The sequence below is a fragment of the Marmota flaviventris genome, chromosome 16 (genome assembly GCF_047511675.1).
Source record: "Marmota flaviventris isolate mMarFla1 chromosome 16, mMarFla1.hap1, whole genome shotgun sequence".
NCBI lineage: Eukaryota > Metazoa > Chordata > Mammalia > Rodentia > Sciuridae > Marmota > Marmota flaviventris.
In genome coordinates, this window is record NC_092513.1 from 14,243,490 (window position 1) to 14,268,167 (window position 24,678).

General features: G+C 41.8%; 1 protein-coding gene across 2 annotated transcripts in view; it reads left to right on the top strand.

Annotated features, from left to right (window-relative positions):
* Window positions 1-24,286, top strand: part of Rnf152 (ring finger protein 152) — a 70,538-nt gene extending 46,252 nt beyond the window's left edge. For both annotated transcript variants that reach the window (XM_071602695.1, XM_071602694.1), the window contains one exon: window positions 16,024-24,286. In XM_071602695.1, coding sequence (XP_071458796.1) covers window positions 16,155-16,766 — 612 coding nt within the window. In that variant the 5' untranslated portion in view covers window positions 16,024-16,154 and the 3' untranslated portion in view covers window positions 16,767-24,286. The remainder of the gene's footprint in view (window positions 1-16,023) is intronic.
* The last annotated feature ends 392 nt before the right edge of the window (window positions 24,287-24,678 follow it).

Here is a 24,678-nt window from a genome sequence, read left to right on the forward strand (position 1 = left end):
AGTTATGTAGAAATACTTAGAGCTTACAAGGGAGAATGAGACCTTGGGTCTGCAGCTTACTAACAAATGGTTCTGGCAAAGGTGGGGCTGAGTTGTTTATTTTGCAACAAAGTGATATCGATGGGTAGTCATTATGCTTCTTGAAGTAGAAGATGATGGCAGAGTTCATCTGGGATTGCAGGAGTGTAAGGAAGATGTGAGTAATTGTCAGTCCCTGATATCCTTAGCAGAGATGCAGTTTCCAGTAGACCAGGATGAGAGAACAGAGAGGAAGTGGTCACTTCACGGTGAAGGAGCCTCAGTCCACCAAAGGAGGGAGTGAGTGGGAGTCAAGAAGTTCAAGTTGCTGGGCTAAGACTTGATAGGTCAGAATGTGGAGGCAAATACTGGGTCTTGAGTGGGCTTTGTACTGCAAATGTGTGTCCATCTGTGTGAGCTGCACTTTGGGGACTCTCCAGTGCCATCGTGGTAAATGGCAGCTCTTTTGTCTCTTCCTAGTCATGAATTTTAGTTTCATCTGGGGACACGCTATGGCTATCTGTGGATATGTTGGGCAGGGGAGGGCAGGGGCTTTGGAAGGATTTCCACACCATATGAGCATTCTAGAGGGAGGCTGCTTTAAACTCTACTGAGGTCTATTTCATTTCATCTCAATTTTCTGAGATTGGTTTCAGCTAATGCCCATGAAAACTCTGACTGACCCCAAGTATAGGTCCAAAATGTGAAAATGAATTACTTCTCTTTGGTTATGGTTTGGTTTGGTCTTCAGTTATGAGACTGATCCTTAAAGTCTTTAGCTGTTGCTGTTGGGGTCCCTTGAACATGCCAATGCAAATGAAAATCCCCAAGAGGAGCCTGAAGTTGAATTATAGGACCATTTGTGTTTCCAATCAACTTAATTCACTAAGGACATGCATGCCTAGCACGTGCTTAGATACTGCGGCTCACAAAGGTAGAGAACATGTGTTTCCTGCTCCAGAGGAAACAATCTGGGCATGGGAGACACATGAATGAACCAGTCTTTAGGACACAGCTTGGAATCATTTTAATAGGGGGGCCAACAAAGGGCTGAGGAAATGGTGTGTGTGAGCAGGTGCGGGGTCTCTAACTGTGCAGAGTGGGAGGGAAGCCTTTGGGACAAACAGAGTATGTGTTTCTTCAAGGAAAGGGAACAAAGGTAAGCAGCCAGCCCCAGAGGGGACACTGGAGTCAGGGACAGGCGTGGGAGTTGGTAACTCTCAGAGCCAGGTCCCCAAGGACCTTGTGTGTCTATCCCTCAAAGTCTGGAGGACAGAGTGCATTTGGATGTCATAGACCAGGACCCCTGCTAGGCACCATGCTTGTGCAAAATAGAAAATGAATCACGAAGCACTGAGTCAGGGACCTTCGTGTTTGTGGGTCCTCACACGTTGCCGAAAGGGCTGTAGGATTTTCTGGAAGCTGGAGAAACTTGCTAATCCTGAATGGAGGCTTTCTCCCACCTAGAATCTTGGAAATAGGGAATAACTGAGCAGGTGGAATGGAGATCTGTATGAAGACGTATTATGTGGAGATGCAGATGAGTCTGTAGTACATTTGTTCAACTTTGAAAAACTTCAAATCTCTAGAATAAAGTAGAAAGACAGACACAATTTTCACATATTTGTCTGTTTGCAAATGTCATGACCCTTCACCTTAGAATACCTTTAGCCTGTGTCCTGAGAACAGGGACATTCCTCTGCATGAACACAACACTACTATCACATCAAGAAATTCACCCTGGATGAGTGTGATACAGTGGTTCCAATTTAAATTCAATACAACTGTGTTCTGTGTCACTTTCCCTCATTTTAATATATTTTTTTATTCCTTCCTGCCACAGTGAGAAAACCTTATTCCCTGACAACATCAATATAAAACTGCTTGTTTTAGCATATAACATATATAAAATTAATTTAGAAGTACTGTAGTAGCATTGGTACCAATACCAACAACAAAGCAAGCAAAATTCAAGTTGCTTTGCAGTTTTTATTGTTATTTAAGAAAACTGTATCTCCTGAAGGGTGTGCAGAGTTCTTAGGTTAAGAATTACTTGAATGTGGTTCTTAGTCAAATTGAGGTCAGTGACTTGTTTCTACTTGTGTTTCATTTTAGAGTTTTATTTTCTTCATCCTTTTCGACTTATTATTTTCTGATATGTAAAACATTTATGTGGCTCTAAAGCCATAATTGCATGACAGGTGTACTGAGAGCTAATTCCTTCCCTTCCTCTGCATGCCCATGTACCCCATATTGTGGTCACAGTGTTTTTGTCTCTTTATCTGCTTATTATAATCCAGCTTCAGGAATAGATGACATTTTGGAAATGCATAGTCTCTTTGGCCCTGAGCTCTGGAAATGTTTCCCATCAGCAAAAGAGAAACAGACAAGGCGGACAGCCCTCAGGGTCAGTTATGTTAGCTCTAGAACCACTTCCTCAGGAAACTGTGGTGTGTGTGTGTGTGTGTGTGTGTGTGTGTGTGTGTTCGTGTTCCTGTGTGTGTTCAGACCAAGAAACAGGAGATGTGACAATTAGAATGACCATTGGAAGGACGAAGTTCTTGATGATGCTGGAATTGGGTTTGTAGCCTGGCAGTGGGACACTGAATCCCCTTGGATTTGAATTTCTTTGTGGCTGTGCTGTCTCCTCCCACCTCCTCATGTAGGTTAAATTTGACCTTGTTTCAAGTTACTCCATAACTTGAGAGCATTGGAGATTATTTTTGAAATACACTCGCTGTCTCAATAAACCAATTTAAGCTGATTCTTGTGACCTACATAAGCTAATGGTTTAGGAGAAATAGGTTCCTACTTAAATCTGTATTTGTTGTCTTACTCCTATTATTGCAAACAGTTCTATGAAAGCTGTCAGAAGATGTGTAATGTAAGGAGATAATTCTTTGTTGGTAAAAGTCAGTGAGTTTTAGTAGAAGCCAAAGAATTAGGAACCACAGGAAGCCTAAAGCACAGTGGTTTCATGGGTGCTTCCCATGTCTCCTGCTCTGTCAAGTGTCTGAATTAGGCAGATGTGGGTTTACCATGCTTTCCTGGGCTCTCATAAGATGACCATATACTGGCAAGGCTTACAGCAGTGCCTCCTTGGGGACGAGAGGTCATGATGTGCTGAGTGGCAAAATGTATCATCACCAATAATAACTTGGTGATTGAAAACACATGCTTTTTGTCTGGCAAGGTCTACTGGAGGTGGGTTCTAAATAGAGTGGCTTCTAAAATTCCATCAGTTTTATTTGCTAGCCTACAAAAACTCTATTTTAATTATTTTCTATTTAGAAGATACATGATGATTAAGTCAGGCTGTCTTATAAACCCAAAGGCAGAATCTGGGTAATTTAAAAAATATATGTTAAAAAATATATATTAAAATGTAAGATACATTTTGCAACTATTCTGAGAAAGGTAAATCATGGAATTTTTTTTTTTTTCATAAAATGAAAGTTGAAGTGCTACAGTAAGTTTTTGGTATATTAAATAGGATTAATTTGAAAGAATGTGCCTGGCAATTTGGGAAATAACTCTGTGTTACTGAATTGGAGAGCAGTATTTACCAAATAAGATCAGTTAACGGGTATGGTGACACACACCTGTAATCCCAGCTATTTAAGAGGCTGAGGCAGGAGAATTGCAGGTCCAAGGGTAGCTTGGGCAACTTTGTGAGACCCTGTTCAAACTTGGAAAAATTTAAAAAAGGACTGGGGATGTAGCTCAATGATATAGATTGCCTAGCATGTTCTTGACCCTGGGCTCAATCCCCAGTACTGAAAAACAACAGTAAATCAAACACAAAGAAGACTTATCAGTTGCTTTAACTAAAACTACTAGCTTAGCACAAATAAATATTCTGTAGTATAAAAACCTATTTTATATTTTAGTTAAATAGTACGTACATACTTGTGTATTTAGGAAATATCTCCATATTTGGAATAATAACATGGAATTTTCTACTTGTACAAATCCAAAATTATCTTTACACTCCTGAATAATTGAAAAACATTAGATTAGCAGAGTTGTAAAGTTCAAGATTAATGTACCAATATCAGTTATATTTTTATGTACTTAGACTAAATATTCCAAAAATGAAATCAGTAAAGCATTTCATTCACTGTAGCATAAAAGAGAATAACTTACTTGTACAAGATTTATACACTGAAAACCACAAAATAGTGAATGAAATTTTAAAAGACCCAAGTAAATGGAAAAAGTTCTCTGTGCTCATAAATTGGAATATAGAATATTGCTAAGATGGCACTAACAGCGGGTGGGGGATTCTTGCTACACTGACTTAGCCGAGTTCTTTATTAAGAGTGGCTGTTACAAGGAACTACACAGGTGGACTGAGGAGAAAATTCAAAAACCTGCCTAAGGTTTGGCCAAGCAAAGAATCCTTCCCCATTCCACCTTCACTCTTCTCTATTTCTACCCAGTTTCCAACCCTCTTGATTGTTCTTCTCCCTTCCTCCATCTCCGTTCCTTTATTCCAGCCTTACCCAGCTCTCCCCTTCCTTCTCCCTTCTGCCAGAGGAGTTTTAGAAAAATAATATACAATTAAATATTACTGAGTTGTCAAAAAGGAGGGAAGTTTCAATATATGTTCCAACATGAGCAGACCCTAAGGACATGCATGCTTCATGAAATAAGTCACACAAGTATTTGAAAGAAATTAAAGGACAAATAGCATATAATTTTACTTTTATGAGGTATCTAGAATTCTCAGTTCATAGGAACAAAGACAAAGATTAGCAAGGGTGGAGGGCAGTGAAAAGGGGGGGTTAATGTTGAATGACTACAAGGTTGTCATTTGTCTGTTTGGGTTGAAAAAAATTCTGGAAATAGTGATGAGGATTGCACATTGAGTTTGCTTAATGCCACTGAATTGTACACTTCAAACTGATGATGATGATGATCTCTCCTCTGAAGTCTTCATAAGCCCTATTGCTCATGGAATGAAATCCAAACTCTGAAGTAGGAGGTTGGGGTAGGGGGTTATCTGTTCTCCCCCATTCCTGAGATTCCCACTTCTCCCCCCAAATGAGAACTTAGGCCTCTGGCCCCGTCTCCTGCGGCCTCTCCCTTTCTCAGCCTCCCTTCATGGGGTGGGAACGAGGAGGCATTCCTCCTGCTCTCTCTTGTCCTCTGCCTGTTCTCCTGTCTCTCAATCTCTCTGCCCTCCTTTGGGTCTTGTTTTGCTCTCTGCTCCTGATGGCATCTAGTGACCTCACCCATCCCAGCCTGCAGGGAAGGCTGCTGTATCCTTGGGACCAGAATGGGAAGGACAAGTGCCCTTTTGGCCCTGGGGCTGGCCCTGTTGTCCAGTCCTGCTTTTAAGCAGTGTGGCCAGGGTCAGACCTTGACCCTGTCTCTTCCTGTGTCTGCTTCTGCAGGGGCTGTGCTGAGTTGACTGTTTAGGGCTGCTCCGCCCTGCTGTGCAGACCAACTTCCTCATGCCCCCTCATCTGATAGTGATATTTCCAAGCAGAGCTAAACAGGTGCCTGGTGCTGTCCCTGGGCTTCCCCCATGTTGACTCAGGGCAGTCTTAGCCACCCTTGAGGTGGGCGCTGTCATTCCTATCACCCTTTTAAAGAGCCATGCGAGTCACTCACGGGAGGTCACAGGCTCTGCACTGCCTCACCTTGGGCTCTGCCTTTTCCTCTGCGGAGTCTCTTTGGAGCTAACCAGCAGCTTGTTCCATGGAAAGCCTTTCTTGGTTTCCCCAATCACACCTCGTTCACCTGCCACTCCTGCCTGAAGCCCAGTCACTCTGTGCTGTGGTTGTCCCTGTGTCTGGCCTGGTTGCCCGTATTCTCAACTGGACTTAGCAAGGCAGGGCCCCATCTTTTCCTCTTTATATCCCCTAGACCTAGAAGGATATACATATTTGAATGAATTTATTAATCCTATTGTAGTATAAGCTATAAGTTATTTGTTACTGAAGGTTTTCTCTGGGAAACATGAATGTGAACTTGATTGTTTCCCAAAACATGGTGCTAGGACACCTAAGAAGTACACAAGAATATTACCATTTCCCCCTAAGCCAATCCTATGGGTTGGTTTTAAATATAAAAAATGCAAAGATGGAACAGAGCAGTGTCCAGAAAGGGCGGGGGGGCAGGGCAGGAAGGATGGATGGACTAGCCAGGGCCCAGGGAAAGTTTTGGGATGGTGGAAAATCTTGACTGCAGGGTTACCCAGGTGAGTACATTTGTCAAAACTCTATACTTAAAATATGTGTTTTATTGTTGATCAACTTTGTCAGGGTTGACTTAAATTTCATTTATGAAAGCAAAAAGAGAAAATCTTTTGGATTTATTGTCAGGAAAGATGAATTAATGGTGGATGGCATTTGTTTGCACCACTGTTCAATATCTAGTTTTGAGGTTTGTACTTTTTTCTTTCCTTCTTACTTTGCCTAAATGGAAAATCAACCCTCATTGAGTTACTGCAGCTGGAAGTAAGAAAAAGCAGAAGTAATGAGCGAACTGACAGCTGACTCCCCGAGGTGCTTAATTTTAGTACCGATGCCTTTAGGAATTCTTTGCAACTTCAGTGTGAGTCTTAACTCGTGCGATGAATCACCGATATTGAGGGTAGGTAAGGAGATTGCAGCAATAAACACTCTCCACTCAAAGAAAATAATCTTAAGAATGGCTTTTGAATAGGCTTATTTAAAGAGATATCTGTAAAACCTACCAGGTGTTTAATTTGTCATTCTTTTCGACTGTTTAATATAGAATGTTCTTTGGTTAACAGGAAGGAACACACACACACACACAAATAATTAATGGGTGAAAGTAAATGAGTCTCAACAATTAAGGGGGTGGTTTTTACTTTTTGTGTGGGGGAGGAGTGTTTTGTTTTGTTTTATTTTTGAAGTAATGGGGATTGAATCCAGGGCCTTGCATATACTCTGCCATTGAGCTACATCCATAGCCTATTATTATTATTATTATTTTTTATTTTATCTTGAGACAGGGTCTCACTAAATTGCCCACAGTGGGCTCCAACTTGCAACCATCCTGCCTCAGCCTCCTGAGTCACTGGGATCACAGGCATGGGCACTGCACCTGGCTGTTTTTTAGTTGAACTGAGACTTTCCCTCCCTGCATCTCCTTCTACCTTAGGGTACCTCAAATGAGTGGAGCTCTACTTGTCATAAATCAGACATGTTCTTTAGCACTTTGAAGGAGTACTCAATGTGTTGGGGAGTTTTACACATTGTCCCACTGGGTTATTCTGTGGTAGTCAGCTTTTTGTTGTTATGACAAAATATCTGAGAAATTCAACTTAGAGGAGGAGAGATTGACTTTGCTCATGGTTTCAGTCTATAGTCACTTGACCCCTTTGCTGTGTGCCTGTGGTGAGGCAGAACACCATGGTGGAGGGGGTGGGACACAGCAAAGCTACTTCCTTCATGAGGGCAGGGAAATTACAAGAAAGAGCAGGAAAGGACTGGGGACAAGATATAGTCCCCAAGAGCATGTCCCCAAGGTCCTACTTCCTCCAACTTGTTCCACCTCCTATAGTTTCCATCACTTCCCAATAATCCATTTAGCTGTGAATTCCTCAGTGGATTAACCCCCCTGAGGTCAGTCCTCATAATCCAATTGCTTCCCCAAGTCCCCACCTCTGAACATGGCTATATTGGCAAATGAAGCCTTTAACACATGAGCTTTCAGGGACAGTCCATGTCATGGAGTTCTCCAGAGATGCAGATACAGATACATGAGAGGTAAGTTATTAGGGAGTTGGCTCTTGAGATTATAGTTACTGAGATGGTAAAGGTGGACCCACATAAAATACTGCTGTGTAGAGCTGAGATGAACCTGGACGAATCTAGATTTGTTCAGCTACATTATGGTTGCAGAGTACCAAAACTGCAAAGGGACCAGGAATTGTGTCCACATGTGGAGGAATTTGTCATGTCTTTGTGAAATTCTATCACATGGGGAGTTGCCTTTTAATCTGAAGCTATCTATTATTCCCCATTTTGTTCAAGTAATAAATTTGCATTTCTAAATATGAAGTTTGCAATTGTGTCTGTTTTCTCACTAATGGTATTAGTTTTTGCTGTTGGTGGGTGTGGTGGTTAATTTTAGGTGTCAACTTGACTGGGTTAAGGAATATATAGAAATTTGGTAAGCATTATTTTAGGTGTGTCTCTGAGGGCATTTCCAGAGGAGGATAGCAGGAGTCTGTAGAGTAGAAGGGCAGCCTGCCCTCAGTGAAGTGGGCATCATCCTTTCGGCCAGTAGCCCAGATAGAACACAGGCAGGTGAATTGTTCCCACCCCCTCCCACTCTCCAGCTCTGGAACACACTCTTCTCCAGCCTAACTCATCAGAAGTCCAGGCTCCCTGGCCTTTGGACCGTAGGACTTACATCACCAACAACCTGGGTTCTCAGGCCCTAGGACTTACATTGAGCCATGCTACCAGCATCCCAGGGTCTCTAGCCTGCAGGTGGCCTATTGTGGGACTTCTCAGCCACCAGAATGACATGAACCAATTCCCTAATAACTTCCCTCTCATATATCTGTCCACATATCCTATTGGTACTATCTCTGGAAGACTCAATACAGTGGGACAGGAGAATGATGGTCATTGTTAATGTTTTTTGCTCATAATGTTGCATCTGTAAGCTTTGTTATCTCCAAAATAGAATGCAAAATAATTATGAGAATACTCTGGGTTTTGTAGTTTGACATGAAACTCAGGTAACTATTGTTAGAATGAATTGATTTGGGGGTAGATATGTCCAGAGTAATATACTGAATCTAAGCAACAGGGGAAGGATGAGTGGGAAATGATATAGATCTAGGACCTGTTTTTGTAAATATAGTTCTATTGGAATTGCAGGAGGAAAGAAAAAAAGTTCTTATACAGTCTTAGGTTTAGTTTCCGGGGCTTGTGAATTAAAGTGATTAAAAAAAAATTATTCAAGAAAATGTTTATTTAGGCATGCAACATGTGCTCAGTCATGAGAAACTCAAAGGGTTGTCTGGAACAGGGGAATTAAATACCTAGTTTAGTAGGGAAAAGGAAAGAGAGAGAAAAGGCTTCTATGGGAGGACAATTAGATATATTTAGGAAAGACAGATGGGTTTCTAGGTGTACAAATGAGAGATAAGCGTGTGTGTGATAATGTGTGATGTGCTGTCTTCTTCCTGGGCATGAAACTCCCCCAGAGGGATTTATAGCGTGTTTACCCTTGATCTGTCTGTCTCCTGGGGATAGACTTGCCCTGCAGTGGGAATTTATGGCAGCCTGATTTCTCAGAAGTTTCAGCTGTTAGTCAGACAAGGGAAACTCCAACAAGGCTTCTTTCCACATCTATTGACTCTCAAGTGCCTTCAGCTTAATCTTCACCCCAGCTCTGAGTTCTGAGCGACTCTGCAGAACACAGCCAGCCCTTCTGGTCCCTGGACATCACCTGTGACTTGCTTTCTCATTTTGGCACAGTTGAGTATGCAGGCTCCTTGGCTTACAGTGGATTATGTCCCAATAAACCCACCATAAGATGAAAACACCTTTCACACACCTAACCTTCTGAACATTGGAACTTAGAGCACAGCATGCTAGCATATCGATTGTTCCCTCAATACAATGAGGAAATCGTTTTAAAAAAAAAATTGACATAAGGTTTCCATTTTTTCTGGAATTTATAGTTGGATAAAAAACCAGGAGTTGGGAATGCACATGGGTGGCTTCCTTTATACAAGTATAAATTTACATACAGGAAGTTTGTGGCCTTTGGAGGTCCCTTATCCTCTCATGAAGAGTAGGGGCCACCAAGGTGGGCAGCAGAGAGAGGCTTGCCCCAGGAGGTCTTGCAGCCCTTGTCATGGACTTAACCTCCGTCGATGGCTTAACGTGCATCCTGGGACTTGGGCTGTCCTCACACCTTGCCTTGACATGTACCCCAAACTCCTGCATCCTTGGGTCCGTGGGCTCGGAGCAGCCTTGCAGCCTGGAGTGATGCTGATCAGATCAGCAGTGATGCTGACCAAATAGAGGAAATGCCAGTGTCCTTCCCTCCAACTTGGCTCTCCAGTGGCTCTGGAGTAGAAAGAAACAGTGGGCCAGCTTGTGGCCCTTGGGGTCCAGGGTCCTTTCTGGCTCTGACAGGCAGTGACAGTTCTTTGCTTAGTGGTTCTGGCCAGTCCCTTTATGTGACCATTGTATACACATGAAGGAGAGTCTCTTGTCAGGGCTTTGCCTACCCTTCCTTCTTTCCTGTGGATCTTTTGATAGAATTCTTCCTTTCAGGATGTATGTCCAGGCTGATTGAGGGCAGGAACTCTGGTTTGCCACAGCATCCCCAGTGTCTTGACTAATGCTTGGCACATGGTGGGTTCCCAGTAAATATTTGTGTCCCTACCTCTACGCGTTTTACCTTAGTAGGTGTCCGACCATTGACCATCGACCATTGACCATCAACCATCAGTAAGACTTGTGGTTTTTGTTTGTTTTCCATCTTTTTGGCTTTACGGGTACCAGTGTGCCTGACTTGTCTGTCACTCCAACTCCACTCAGGATTCTAGCAGTCAGGGTGTTGGCTATTTTTCATTTGCTCTGTCTGCGGCATCTTTTATCACTCCCTCTCTCCGGGGAGCCTCTGATCCTCTGACAGTCTTTTACAGCTCTTCCTTACTTCATGACCATCAGCAACTTTTTCTTGGCCATTGCTGGATGACAGAGCAAGTGAAGGTAAAGCAGTGTGACTGGTGGCTGCCAGAGTGACCTTGGCCTCCTGCATGAGCCCAGTGCCACTGAGTATCTTTGGAAGGGAAAGTGGGACCACCCACATCTGGTAACAAGTTTGGGTGATAGGGCCATCTTGCTTGATCCAGGAAGGGCATTGATTAGACATGACATCGCTTTTACTGTTTCTGAAAATTGAAGCTGTGACTGTTTCTGTGAGTTAGCTCTAGCTAGATGTATTCATTAAACCAAAGACATAAAGGAGGAAGTTTCTAATGCAAACTGGCTCCCATTTAAATAGTTTAGATGTGCAATCTCCAGCTCATTTGTAGACACACATGCTTGCAAGATCATTAATAGAAAATATTGTAAATTATCCATCAGGTGTAAGAAGCATAGAACAAGCAACCGAGCAGTGCTGTCATGCAGTTGGAAACCTGGCAGTGTGTCATGTGGTATTTTTACTAGAAGGTACTTTATGGGAGACCATCTAGTCCAGACTCAGTTTGCTTATGGTAACCTGTCTATTTGAGAGTTATTCTTATCTCCTGTTTCTAATAATATTGGTTGTTCAACAAACAAACCAGGTGGTTATCATCACTTATTGCAATACTGAAATATAGCTAAAATTCCTAAAACTGTCTCAATTCCAATATACTTTGATTTTCAATATGCAACATCAAACTATGGATGTGTCAAATGTATTCATCTTTTGCTAACTTTAGTGAAATATGCCTAAAGCTGAATAAGGAACTTCTCTCTGGTGACTGTGGCTGCTTGGTAGGTAGGTTTCTCAGTGACAGATTTGGCAAGCACCATGGTGTGCCCTTTGGCACAATGCCCTTGGCTCTGTGACACCTACAGGCAGGGATGGTCACCAGGCTGGGCCAGGTCTTTGGTTGTGTGCTGAGTCCCTAAAGTGACCTTGTCATTGTAGCTGGTCTCTTGCTTTCTTCCTGTTCAACCACTTACTTTCTTCCTGTTCAACAGTTTACTCTCTGTCCCACCTGCCTGCTCTACTACCAAGGCCAGGCAACTTCCTCAATTGTTAACATCCAAGACATTTAAATGACTCTTTTCACTTTCCATATTTTTGGCTTCATCAAATACAGCAATCCAGAATGCTCACAGGAGGAAACAGTACAAAGACTGGAGCTTGGGTCAGTGGGATTCTCGGTTGTGATTTGTCGGCATCCAGGCACCCACTGCCTGGCTCCATTAAAGCAAGGACAGTGGTTGCACCAAGTTTGCAATGCACAGACGTGACAGTTGTGTCCAGAAGGACTGCTCTCGCTACCAGAGAACCAGAAGTCGGTGACACACCTGTCACCAAGCCATCTTCATTCTTGCCACTTATTGGAGTTTTGGTGAGATCCAGTGTAACTCAGTGGTCTTACCAGCTGACATACCAGATGAAATGGAATTATAGTTGTTTTGTTTAATGTCACTTCAAATAGTTATATTTTCTTTAAGAATTAAGCAGTGGCCTGTATCAACAAGTCACCCTATTTCAATAGAAAAAGAAAAGCAAGTGCTGAGTTTAATCTCTTAATTTTGAACACAATCATTAAGTTTAAGGTTCTTGCATAGACCATCTGATGGAACCACCCAACGTCACCAGATGGAATCGATATCAGATCATGCTACGGCTCCACGAGTAGGCTCCTAATTAATCCCATGGTTAAGGAATGTAGGAAGATTCTTAAGAATACAAGCAGAATAAGCCTATTTGGATTGTTTATTTCATCACCTTTTTATCTGCAGGCTCCTATGTCTGCACTTCTGAAAGCAACTGGTACCATAAAAATTCATTGTTGGAGACCTTTGCTATTTTACCACCCACTAAATTCACAGAAGCACTTTACCACACCCACACTTTATAAAGATGCATATAGTTTTATAGATCAGAAAAAGAAATTTCATTTTATAAAAACATGTTGATGTTGTAAAGTGGCCAAAGCACCAAATATCCACGATCCCAAAACAATGGCAGCACACACACCCTTCAGCTCACCCACTGGCTGTGTAATGGATAATATTTGTGTAACTAAATAGTGTTTTATGAAGATATGTTTGGAAATAAGTTCTACCTTGTAAGCTGTAACTTTTTTTTTTTTTTTAATGCCCTTCCTTAGCCACTGTTCCTCATTTTTTGGGACTATTTTTCCCTTTGATCTTTCCTTTAGGTTCTTTTGAAAAATAAATCGAAGTGACATTTAAAACTTGTTCCAATATTTTGGCCTATACATCTACATTCTATCAAAGTACTCTTTCCTTTTAAAATTTAATGAGTATTTTATTTGAGTATCCCATTTTGCTCTTGGGGAAAAGCGACACCAAACACGGGTTCCTAAGGCAGTCTCCAGGATGGGCTTATGTCTAAACACTTGACAAAGAACTCTGGATTTCTTCCCCGGCCTCAGTGGCCTTGTTTCCTCTCCCCTCCTTCAGTTGTTGACTTGCGTCTTTCGAGGCTGTGATGAAAGAGGAGAAAGAGTGATTCATCATTTCCTTCGGGCCATAGCCTCATAAATTTTCTTCTCTTTACCTAACTAATCATCATCACTACTAATTATGCTCCAGAAAATAAACTGGAATGCAGTTCAGGCTGCTTAATATAGAACACATCAGTGTATAAATCAGAGGCTGCTGTCAAAGTGGCTTTATGTGGCCGAACATCGAAAATAGGAACTGTGTTTCCCATTCTGCTTTTGTGTTCAGCCTGCACCATAAGGCCTAGAACATACTGGGATAGAGTTGGAAATTGGGTAGTAGAATCTAATTTTAAATGAGCTTAACACAAATTAAGTGAACATTACTTTGAGGGTAAATTCATGAATAAAATCACACATTGGTTTTGTTGAAGAACGATGGTACGGCAGGTCTTGGAGCAGAGCCAAGAGGAGCACTTGCCTTCCTCCTCTGAGCTGTTCAAAATGGCAGCTCTTACATGGCCAGGAATCGCCTCTGGGCAAAGCACACAGCCCACTGTGCAAATGGTAGGTGAAGTCACTTGACCTTCAGCCGTGACTCCATCATCCCTGGTTGGCCAGTGAGGAAGTAGGTTCGGATAAGTGGGGTGACTTGCGTTGGTGCCAGAGTTAGGATGTGCCAGAGACCAAAGCCACTCCAGTTTTGTTGTTTCTTCCTCCATAGTTCAAAGTGGTCAATTCTTCTCCACATACGCATTTCCCATCTCATCTGTGATGTTATGGCCGGATCCCCATCGGTAGACTTTAACACTAAGGAGAGATAAGAGCAAGATTAACAACATTTTAGTGGGTATAAAGTTAGAGGTATCCTACCCACACATTGGGATCTCTACTTCCATTTGCATTTCTTACTGCAGCCATCCTACACATCCTGCTTCCTAAGCTCTCTGTGCAGATTTCCTCTTGCACCTATGGCTAGAGGTCACCCTGCTGGACTGCCCAGACCAGACCAGGCCATTCGGCTTCAAGCACCTTCTCTTGCCTCCTCTGCCCCTCTTTGCCTCAGTTCCTCTATTTTAAAAGATTTAAAAAAGTGTTCCTTGATTCTGCTCCCTCCTTGCATGATCTGATTCTTTCAGTGACACCATGATCCTGTCAAGACTGTACCTCGACTTCTTTCCCCTGTGACCTTAATAGCAGTGCACTGCCTGACCCCTCCTAGGCCTCTTCTCACTTTCTACCTCCTCATCCTATTAACCTCTAACACAGAGTAGCCTGCTACCAGGTCTTCCCAATCTGCCTTGAATGGATTGTTCTCCTATTCTTTATCTTTCTGGTGTTTTCCCATTGCCCACTATAAACTCCCAAATCTTTGGCCTGGCCTTTGAGTCTGGCTATGGTCTCCAGTCTATGGGGAGAGGTATAGACATACCTGATTAGCTCATTCACCTTTCCCTGTGGGGTCTGCTATTTGGCTGGGTCTAGGGAAGAGTATACATAGGCTCTCTGAGAACTTTCTTTCAAAGGCATCTGTCAAAGATGGAAGAGCTAAAGCTATAAAACTCTTAGAGAACATCTGTAAGTGATTCTCAGATTAGAAAATATCCCCTAGCCAATGTCACACCTAGAAAAGAGAAATAATTTTATAATTGCTGACATTCTTTTCTTTGCTCATGCTGATTTCTTAACCTGAAAATAGCCTGTCTTTGATTTTACATGTCTGACTCTTATCTATAACCAGGTTTTTCACTGAGACATCCCTGATTCCTCCAATTCCTCCAGCTCTTTTGTAGCACCATGTTGTTTTGTTTTGGGCAGTACTGGGGATTGAATCCAAGGGTGTTCTATCACTGAGCTACATTCCATACATTCCAACCCTTTTTATTTTATATTGTGAGACAAGGTCTTGAAAAGTTGCCCAGGCTGGCCTCGAACTTGCAATTCTCCAGCCTCAACTTCCCAAATAGCTGGATAGTATTGCTTTTAGGGGCTAGGGGTGTAGCCAAATAGTAGATCACTGGCTTAGCATGCATAAGGCCCTAAATTTGACCCTCAGCACTGCTTTAAAAAGAAAAAGGAAAAAAAAAAAAAGCATTGGCTTTTAATCATGTTTCTTGGTGCAGGCCTAAACACCTACATTAGAAGATTTGATTGGAAAATATTAGTGCTATTTTGGAATTAGAGTGCCTTTGTGACCCCCACTGCCTTCAGGGTCACTGCTGCCCTAGTTCTGTTGTTTTGTGTTTTGTTCTCTTTTTGTGTCTTAAAACCAATTGATCTTATCTCTGGAAAAGATGAAAAGGTGCATTTTTGTGCTTCAGCCCTTGGCGTCGTTTTAATTACCTGCCCGAAAGAAACAGTCCTCCCTAGGTAAGCTAGCTAGGTTGGCAGAGCACCTAGATTTGTGAAGTTACCTGAAACTGGCAGTTAATACTTACAGCAGGGTAAGTAGAGGCAGAAAAAAGAAGGTTGGAGGATCTAAACAAAGAAGTTTACTTCTAGAAAATGCTACCAACACACCAGAAGCTAGAGTTTCTCCGGTGTCATTTAGAATGACCCACGCTCTGCTGAGATGCGCAAAATGGAAAAACAGATTCCTCCTTTGTGAAATAAGAGTGCATAGTCTACACCTGTCCAAGGTGCATTTCTTTGGGAATGGGTGTGTTTGTTGTGACGTGCTGCCTGAGAACATTCCATCACCTTCCACTGAGCACTATAGGAATCCTATGGTCTCACCTGTGGGGACATTTTATGCTTTTGACCCAGGATCAAGACCTCAGGGCTGTGGTGTAAATCTTCTAACTCTATGGACAAGTTATTGAATGAATTAATTCGTTTGCGTTGTTTATCTCCCTCAGAAATGAACACGCCCATGAATGCTAGATGCCTGTGAGCTCCCTCAGCGGCACTGGAAAGGCAGAGTGGAGGCCTCCGAGTACCGGCTCCTTGCCCTTGGTCTTGGCGCTGCCCCTGCTGCTCACGGTCCACCATGGAGACGCTGTCCCAGGATTCGCTGCTGGAATGTCAGATCTGCTTCAACTACTACAGCCCCCGGCGGAGGCCCAAGCTGCTGGATTGCAAACACACCTGCTGTTCGGTGTGCCTCCAGCAGATGAGGACGAGCCAGAAGGACGTGAGGTGCCCCTGGTGCCGCGGCATCACCAAGCTGCCCCCTGGCTTCTCCGTGTCGCAGCTGCCCGATGACCCCGAGGTCCTGGCCGTCATTGCCATTCCGCACACCTCCGAGCACACCCCGGTCTTCATCAAACTTCCTAGCAATGGGTGCTACATGCTGCCCTTGCCCATCTCCAAGGAGCGCACACTGCTGCCCGGAGACATGGGCTGCCGCCTGCTCCCCGGGAGCCAGCAGAAGTCCGTCACGGTGGTGACCATCCCTGCGGAACAGCAGCCGCTGCAAGGCGGGGCTCCGCAGGAGGCAGTGGCCGAGGAGCCGGACAGGCGGGGCGTGGTGAAAAGCTCCACCTGGTCGGGCGTGTGCACTGTCATCCTGGTGGCCTGTGTCTTGGTCTTCCTCCTGGGCATCGTGCTCCACAACATGTCTTGCATTTCTAAGCGCTTCACTGTGATATCCTGTGGCTGAGGCGGGGTGCAGGGAAGGCTCTTGTGGGTGTCAACTTAGGGGTTGAGTAGGTGTTGGTGACGGGATCCCAGCGAGAAGATGGGGGGCGACACTGACCATTTGGTGCTGAGCGCTGGCCTCTGGGTTGCCACTTGATTCACCTGAAGACAGATGCCAAGGGAGGAAGGTGAGGTCTCTACAAGATGCCAGGTGAATTGTTCTGAGTGTGGATGGCAACGGCTTTGAAGATGATTGCATGCATCCTCATAATCATGAACTAAATGGGCTGTGATTTATGAGTTTTCAAGATCATGTTATGAGATAGACATACTCTACTTAGACCTTAAACCGTACATGTGCATACCATGTGATCTCTAAATGCGGTAGATGAAAATAAAGATGCTGTGTATACAAGTAGAATTAAATCTTGAATCCATGTAAAAAAATTCAGTGAAGACATACACTGCAGGCTTCTTTGCTCTTTTTTTTTTTTTTTAATGGAACCCAGTCTTCATCTAGTTGCTAAGATTTTTTTATATATATATATACATTTTGAATGGAACCCCAAATCAAAATAAGTGAAATGGATAGTCGTTTTTGTTTTTGGAGAAAATATTTGAACAAGTGTCTCCAGTGTGTTGTGTTTTGTCATGTACCTTCATTTTTCTTCACTTGTGATTAGAGCTTGCTACATGTTTATTAAGCTGAAAGCCCGCCAGGGAAGCAATAAACCAAGAAATAATGAGAAATGCCTAATCCCGCAGGAAACCTGTATGCCAGTTTTTCTCAAGCCATCTCACAAAATAAGAATTTAAAATGTAAATATTGTGTATTTGTGTGTATATGTGTGTGTGTGTGTGATTTGATTTACCTCAGGTTTTTGAGTCTTTTCAGAAGAACCCCAGGATTAAGACCTCGTGGGCATGAAGAAGTCAAGTATCTGAAACGGTGGGCACCTCGATCCTCCCAATGAGACGTCCCCTACGCGACACCCCAATACTCACCCCTCTGCTCTGTGTTTAAGTCCTGTATTTTTTAAGGCACAAATGGAGAGTAACAAAAGTTTGACTTTTCTCCTAGTTCTGGAGTATTATAAAAGCCACACTTGTTGTTAGCAATGGCAAAACTGATGGGCATTTCAAAAGGCAGTCCACAATTATTTTTTTGAAAGATGCTGTTCCTTGAGCATTAGACCTTTTTGAATTCCAGTTTCCTCTTGTTGGTGTAAGCAAGAAAATCTTCTGTGTTTCAAAATATGTTTTTTATTGAGAGAAATGGCAAGGTAGACTTACAATTCACATTCCTAATGTAAGTGTTCTTAAATGTGTAATGGTTTATAGATGTTCATAAAGAAAGAACTGCTGGATTAAACAATAAATTCTCATCTCTGGGTTTGTGTGCATGTAGAAATAGCTGTAAATGTTATAGTTCTCTTGTAATTCCTTTTATGGAATTCAGGAAGCAAGTGGTGGTATGTGTCAAGAACTCCACTCAAATATATGTTTTTAGGTATAAATGACTCCCGGAAAATGGTGGGAAGGGTAGGGGTGGGGAGAAATAGGGACAGAAAAGCAATGACTGGTTCCAAAAAGGAAGGCTAGAAAGAAGCCCTGTAAGATCAAGACAACTTTATTTATTTATATGCTAACTATTATCTTCAAGCAGCACAAAATATGCATTCTAAAGTGATGGAGTTCATGTGAAATAAAACAAGAATTAATAACTAGAATACAAAGCTAACACCTAATTGGCATGAGAATTCAATATAAAAATAGGAACTCTGGTCTTTTCAGATCTTTCAAATTTGTCGTAAGACCTTTAGAAAATGTGTTTGAAAGCTCAAACTAGAAATTAGGTTAAAATGCCATTTTATTGTACAAGCTATTGGGCATTATACAACAAATAATCTAGGATTTATTTTGTATTAATAATTTAGGTATCATATTAGCTGAATACTATCCTCTATTACATAACATAAAATGCTGTTGGGTTAGTGTCAATTTCTCAAACTCCCAGGCTGCTGTAATGCATGTCTGACCTAATTTCTATTTCTCTTGGAGGAAAAAAAAATGACAGAAATGTTGCATTTAAAATGATGCATTTAAAATGGACTTTACCTTTGTAATTTTAAGCCATGTCATATTCAAATTAATTTTTTGAGCGATATCTGCATACATTTATGTACAGTATGAAATGACTGACCTGTAGTGTAGTATGTGATAGAGTTCTACTTGTTTAGTAGGTTATATATAGACACTAATGTGTGTGGTGATAGTGTCCTGTGTTTCTTAGTGCAAAGCTGTAAAGTAAAAATGTCCACAGAACTTTTACTTACAAACAATCCTGTGCTAGAACTGCAATTAAGCAGTGCAAAATTAATTAGCTCTCTGGTAGATTCTTGACCTTAAAACTTAACAATAATCACCCAAATCGGAATTTTTTGTGTGTAAATCTTACTGATGTAGGTAGAACATTATTTAAATTGTTTAAATGGATTCTGCTTGCAGGTTGCACACCTCCTTATTAGGATGTGCTTTTGAGTGTGTGTGTGTGTGTGTGTGCGCGCGCGCTCTTGGGCTCATGAGTGGGGGTCAGGGAGGAGAAGAGGCAAAGAGATTTCTTAGCCTGCTAGATAGAATTTTTCCAGGCTTAATGATGTTTTGATGTTATCTGGCAAGCCATTACTCTGGTCTCTTCTGAAATTTACCCACAACACTAATAACTTATACATCCCTTGTGACAAAAGCCCAGCGACACAGAGGCCGGAATTCATAGTTGCATACCAGTGAAATGGCACAACTGGAAAGCCCAGGAAGAGCTGAAAACAGCCTCCGATGGTTTCGTGTTGTAGATGAGCCCAGGGCGGCTCAGAGAGGAGTGTGGAGACTCGTAATTCTGCAGCAAAGGGGGATGAGAACTGTGCATTGCTGTCCCTCTTGCTTCTTTCTAGATCCATCGCCGTGTCTATCTGGCTGAGCTTCTAGTCGGGGTTGATGGAGACCCTTTATTATCTCAACTACTGCTTTAAAAGTGTTGTTTTATAGTTTCTTCATTTTAGTTAGCTACCTCTCTGGAAAATAAAAAAAGTTTAGGGTTAGGGAAGAGGATAGACATTTAAAAGAAACTATCTGACCATATTATCTGAGTTTTAAAAATTGCAAAACATTGGTCCACCCCCATGTGTAAAGAACAATGAGTGTTGTGTAAATAGTAAACTATAAGCAGCATGTGTTTTCATCTTTATTAATGATCTTGACATAAGCAAGAGAATGCTTTAATATGTTTAGTAGAGCTAAGTATGCCACCAAAAAACATTGTCTTTGAAAAAATTTTGTATAATGACTTGGGGCACAAATTTTGATGAAAAGGCAAATTGGTTCTGAGTTCCAATCACATTTTTTGATCAGAAGGCTCTAAGGTATTTTCTTTTAAAATGTAAGTTTAATATTGTGCGTGGCTTACAGAGTGGCCCCTTGGAGTTTCAGCTGTGCACTGGTGTAGCCCTTACAGTTTTCTAGATCAGTGCCATTCTGTGGAACATTCTGGAATGATGGAAATGTTCCATAATGGGTGTTGTCCAGTAAAATAGCCACTGTCCACAATGACTGACAATTCAAATGCGGATAATATGACTAAAGAACATATCTTTAAATTTTATTTAATTTTAAACAATTTAAAATAGAGCCCCATGTGACTAGTGGCTACCATATTGGCTCATGGCATCAAGGTGTTTCTAACAGACCAGAGAGAATTTGTGGGCTAGTAACAAGCATTTGGCACAAAAAAAAAAAAAAATCCTTTCTGGGCTTAAGAAGTGTGTGATCCCAAGTATAACAGTGAGAACTCATTGGTTGCCCTTTGGAGTTATTAGATATTTTGGACCAAGGAATCATCAGTGAAGCTTAAAGAGTGTTTTATTAAGCCCCTTTTCTGGGACCATTAGCTGCATGTGAATCTATTGTCCAAAAATAGTAGTTAGACAGTAGCTGTAAAACGTTTGACTTGCAAGCTGTGCATGATCTGTCCTGTGAAATTGTGTTTAGGGTCTTGTGGCCAAAGAGTAAATGTTACAGGAAAAAATAAGCCTAATGAAATCCTTCTTCACTTTCAGTATCTTACCCACACTTCATTGCTGCGTTCGTCAGGTGTGAGATCTAAGAGCAAGCGTGTTTTTGGTGTTCAGAATGGTTTTGTTGCCCTTGAAGTCTGCCAGCTTGTCATTGTATTTGGTATGGCATATGTAGGCATCATTTGTCAAATGCCAGACGAAAACGCAGGTACTATTTTTAGAGTGGGATTTGGCAGTGTTTTAGTGTCTCTTGTTTTAGCTATCACTAAAAGAATTTAAGATTTGAAGCTTTGCACAAAGTCACTTTTTAAAAATCTATTTTAGGGTAAAAAAACAAAACATTGCCCAATAGAATTTAAAGACTGGAAGATTATTAAAGCTACTAGAATTGATTTTTTTTTTCTTTTTTCTTTGTGGTCCTGGGGATTGAACCCAGGATCAGGCCCTGCACCACTGAGCTACATCCCTAACCCTAGAATTGCTTTTAAAGTGAGTCAAAGGAAACAGAAAATTCAGTTTGAGATATATTTTCATATAAAGATCAGACTTTTACTGGTAGCATGCTATTATTCTGGTCCAGATTTTGATTTGAAGAGTTTCCACTCCTTTATTTGAAAATCTGTGCCATAGCCAGACACTGTGGTGCTTGCCTATAATTCCAGCTACCTGGGAGGCTAAGGCAGATGATTGCAAATTCAAGGCCACCCTGAACAACTTAGGGAGGCTCCATCTCAAAGATGAAAAGAGCTGGGGCGTGGCTCAGTGCCAGAATACTCCTGGGTTCAATTTCCAGTATCACCAAAAATTAAAAAAGAAAAAGAAAATCTGTTAAAATTGGTTAGTTGGATTTTCATTGTGTCCAAAATGTAATGCAAGTCAAATGCATTTGCTTTAATGTAGGAAAAAAAATATATTTTTTTTTAATTCTAGAACTTGCCAGTGGGCAAGACTTTTTTTTTTTTTTCAGCTCTAGAATTTTGTTTTTAAATTTTTGTCAAAATGTAAGTTATTCTCTATACTTTTAAGTTGGGAGCCCAAAGGTCATTGTTGGGTGAGGAATGACACACAAAAGACTGTGATTTCCATCTTTCCTTTAGAGAAATGATGCTGCTAACTAGGCAGCATTTTGTTCCCACACAGAAGTGTCAGCCAATCTATCTGTCATCCTTGACCTCAGTGGAGAAGCCATTCCTTGACATTTCCACCATTCTCAGTAAAACAACACCCAGAAGGTAATCCTTACCAAACCAGAAATTCCAAAGAATGAGGTCACCAAATTAATTCCTGACTCTTTTGAAAGTACTCTGTTTTAAGAGCAATGATGATCCGTTGCTGGATTTTGCTACACATACACACACAAATACACAGTTTAGCTGTGATTGGAGATAAAGTAAACCACTGTTAGTCATATTTCCCAATTCGTGAATTATACAGTATTGAATTTAGATGTTAATTTCTTAACAATTGCTATCAGCTGCACTCATGTCAAACCAATTACCTTTGGGAGTAAGCTCTTCAGACTTCTCAGAATATTTGAAAAGTTGGGTTCTACTACATTTATTTTGTTGGAAAGCCATTGGTCACTGATGGACATAAGCAAGTGGGGCATTTTAATTTCTGTCTCTTAGAGAGCTTACGTTTTGGCTCTGCTTGAGGGGTCAGGACGGCGCACCATTGCTCCTGAACTTCTACAGTGTGGCTCCCATTTCTGCACAAGTTTCCTTGCTCTGTCTGGCCAATGATCTTTTGATTTTTCTGGAGTCAACTGCCTGGGATATCCCACTGTGTAAATCTTACTTATGATGTAGTGGTGCTTGAAAACACATGTTCACTGAATTTTATTCTAATCTAAGGGTTTTGATACCATTCATATTATGATACTTTTAGGGACAATCAATAATTATAGCCAAGTACCGAGGGGCTTCCTGAGATCTCCCATGGTATACCTGTTCTTTGTTTTTGCAGGAATTTTTTTCTTTTTATCTGTCCCTGTTCTTCCAAACCACTGTTCTGAATTCATCACCATGAGATGTGGGGCAAGGAGTCCATGGGAAAGTCTATAATCTCCCTGAGGTGTGTGTTATTGGGTTAATCTAACAAGAGGGATGTTTAGTTTTCAATTTGACTTTTACTTTTTGAGAATCCAGAAGGAGGTGATTGGGTATGGTAGAGAGAGAGCATGGGATGTAAAAAGGGAGAGATGTGACAAATGCCCCCTACAGGAGAAGTTGATATATCTCTAAGTAGTGAGGGGACAGTTGCTGTTATCTTACACTGTGCTGGATTGGCTGGGAGAGAACCCAACTATTAAGTGGACCCTCCTTGGGCTAGGTAGAGAAGGCCTTGGGTCTGTATCAAGGGATAGGTAGATATGCTCAGCGAGGGAGAAAATACTTCACAAAGGAGGGAAAATCTGTAATACAGATAACTGCAAAACAAGAAATGGGCACTGAAGGTCAGTCGTGGCAGAGACCAGCTTAGGACAACTGGGATAACTTGGTTAAGCACAAGCTGCCATTATAGCGTGGACTCCGAATTCAGTTTTTTTCCCCCCCTATCTTTTTGTCTCTCTGTCTCTGCGGTTCTCTTTAGTTGAAGATGAACCCATGCTCAGCTGATGAGAGGCTCCAGGGAGGCCCCATTTTTCCTGCCATCCTCTACAATACTCTCAGGTTGGGTGATCAGTACTCTGGACAGTACAGATCTGCTCTAGACTTGGTGGCTGATTCAATGCAAACTCAAATCTTCTGAACTGTGGAAGGCATTGCTGAGTCTGTGGCTCTCTCCTGACCTGAGTATCTTACTTCCGAGAGTAACTTAACCTCCTTGAGAATCTTACTACTGTTGGGAAAGTTGGTTGAAGACTGTTTTGGTTTCTGTTCTGGTGGTTGTCATTTATTATGTTTATTCCTTCTGCCACTTGTCCGTGTTTGTCTCACTTGACAGTCACAGGTGTGGAAGCTGGTTTCGGTCTCGGTGGTCACACTGCTGCCCAGGGTACCTTCCCTTCTGAGAGCTCTGCTGGTGGGTTCCCTGGGCCCCTGGGTAACAAATGGCTAGATTAATGCTGCCCGGAGGCTGTTAACCAGTCCTTGACATGTTTTATTTACAATTATGTGGATTATTTATTTTAGGAGCTTTTCTTTTAAGGGGCCAAATTGCTCTACAGATAAATGAGCTGCTGGGCCACGTAGAAAATATTGTCCAAATGTTGCCAAATATTGACTTCGTAAAGGGGATATCAAGCTGCTGTTTATAAATCTGAATGTCTTAAAAGCATTCTTGCTTGCTCTCTCTGTTATAGATGGTGTCTTAGCCAGTCCTGAGTTTTTCCAATGAATCCAATTTTAATATATGGTATTTTTGTATGCCAAACTGGTGTCTTGTCCTTTGTATATGTGGTAATGTTGATTTTATGACTACTGTTAAAACACATTTGCTATGATTAAAATTCAAAATGATTTCAAATAGACTCACTCATTGTTTTTCCCCTATCTTTTTGTCTCTCTGTCTCTGCGGCTCTCTTCCTCCTCTCCCCATCTCCCCCTCCCCAACACACACACACACACACACACACACACACACGAGTTGGCTGGGGTTTTTATCATCAATTGCTTGAAGAATTTTAATTTTAATAAAATTTTAATTTTAATAAATGTGGGTAATAGAGCAACAAGGGGCTCCTGAGCTAAGGATTTCAAGTGGAGGTGACTTCCTCCCAGAAGCTTAAGAGTTTGTAATGAATAAAAAAAATAAATTTAAAAAAAGCTTGTTTTGGCAGCCCGGGGTCTGGTTCCTGGTGGCCCCCCCTTCATCTTCCACTGTTGAGAAATGACACAGCATGCCTCGGCCCCAGGTGGACCT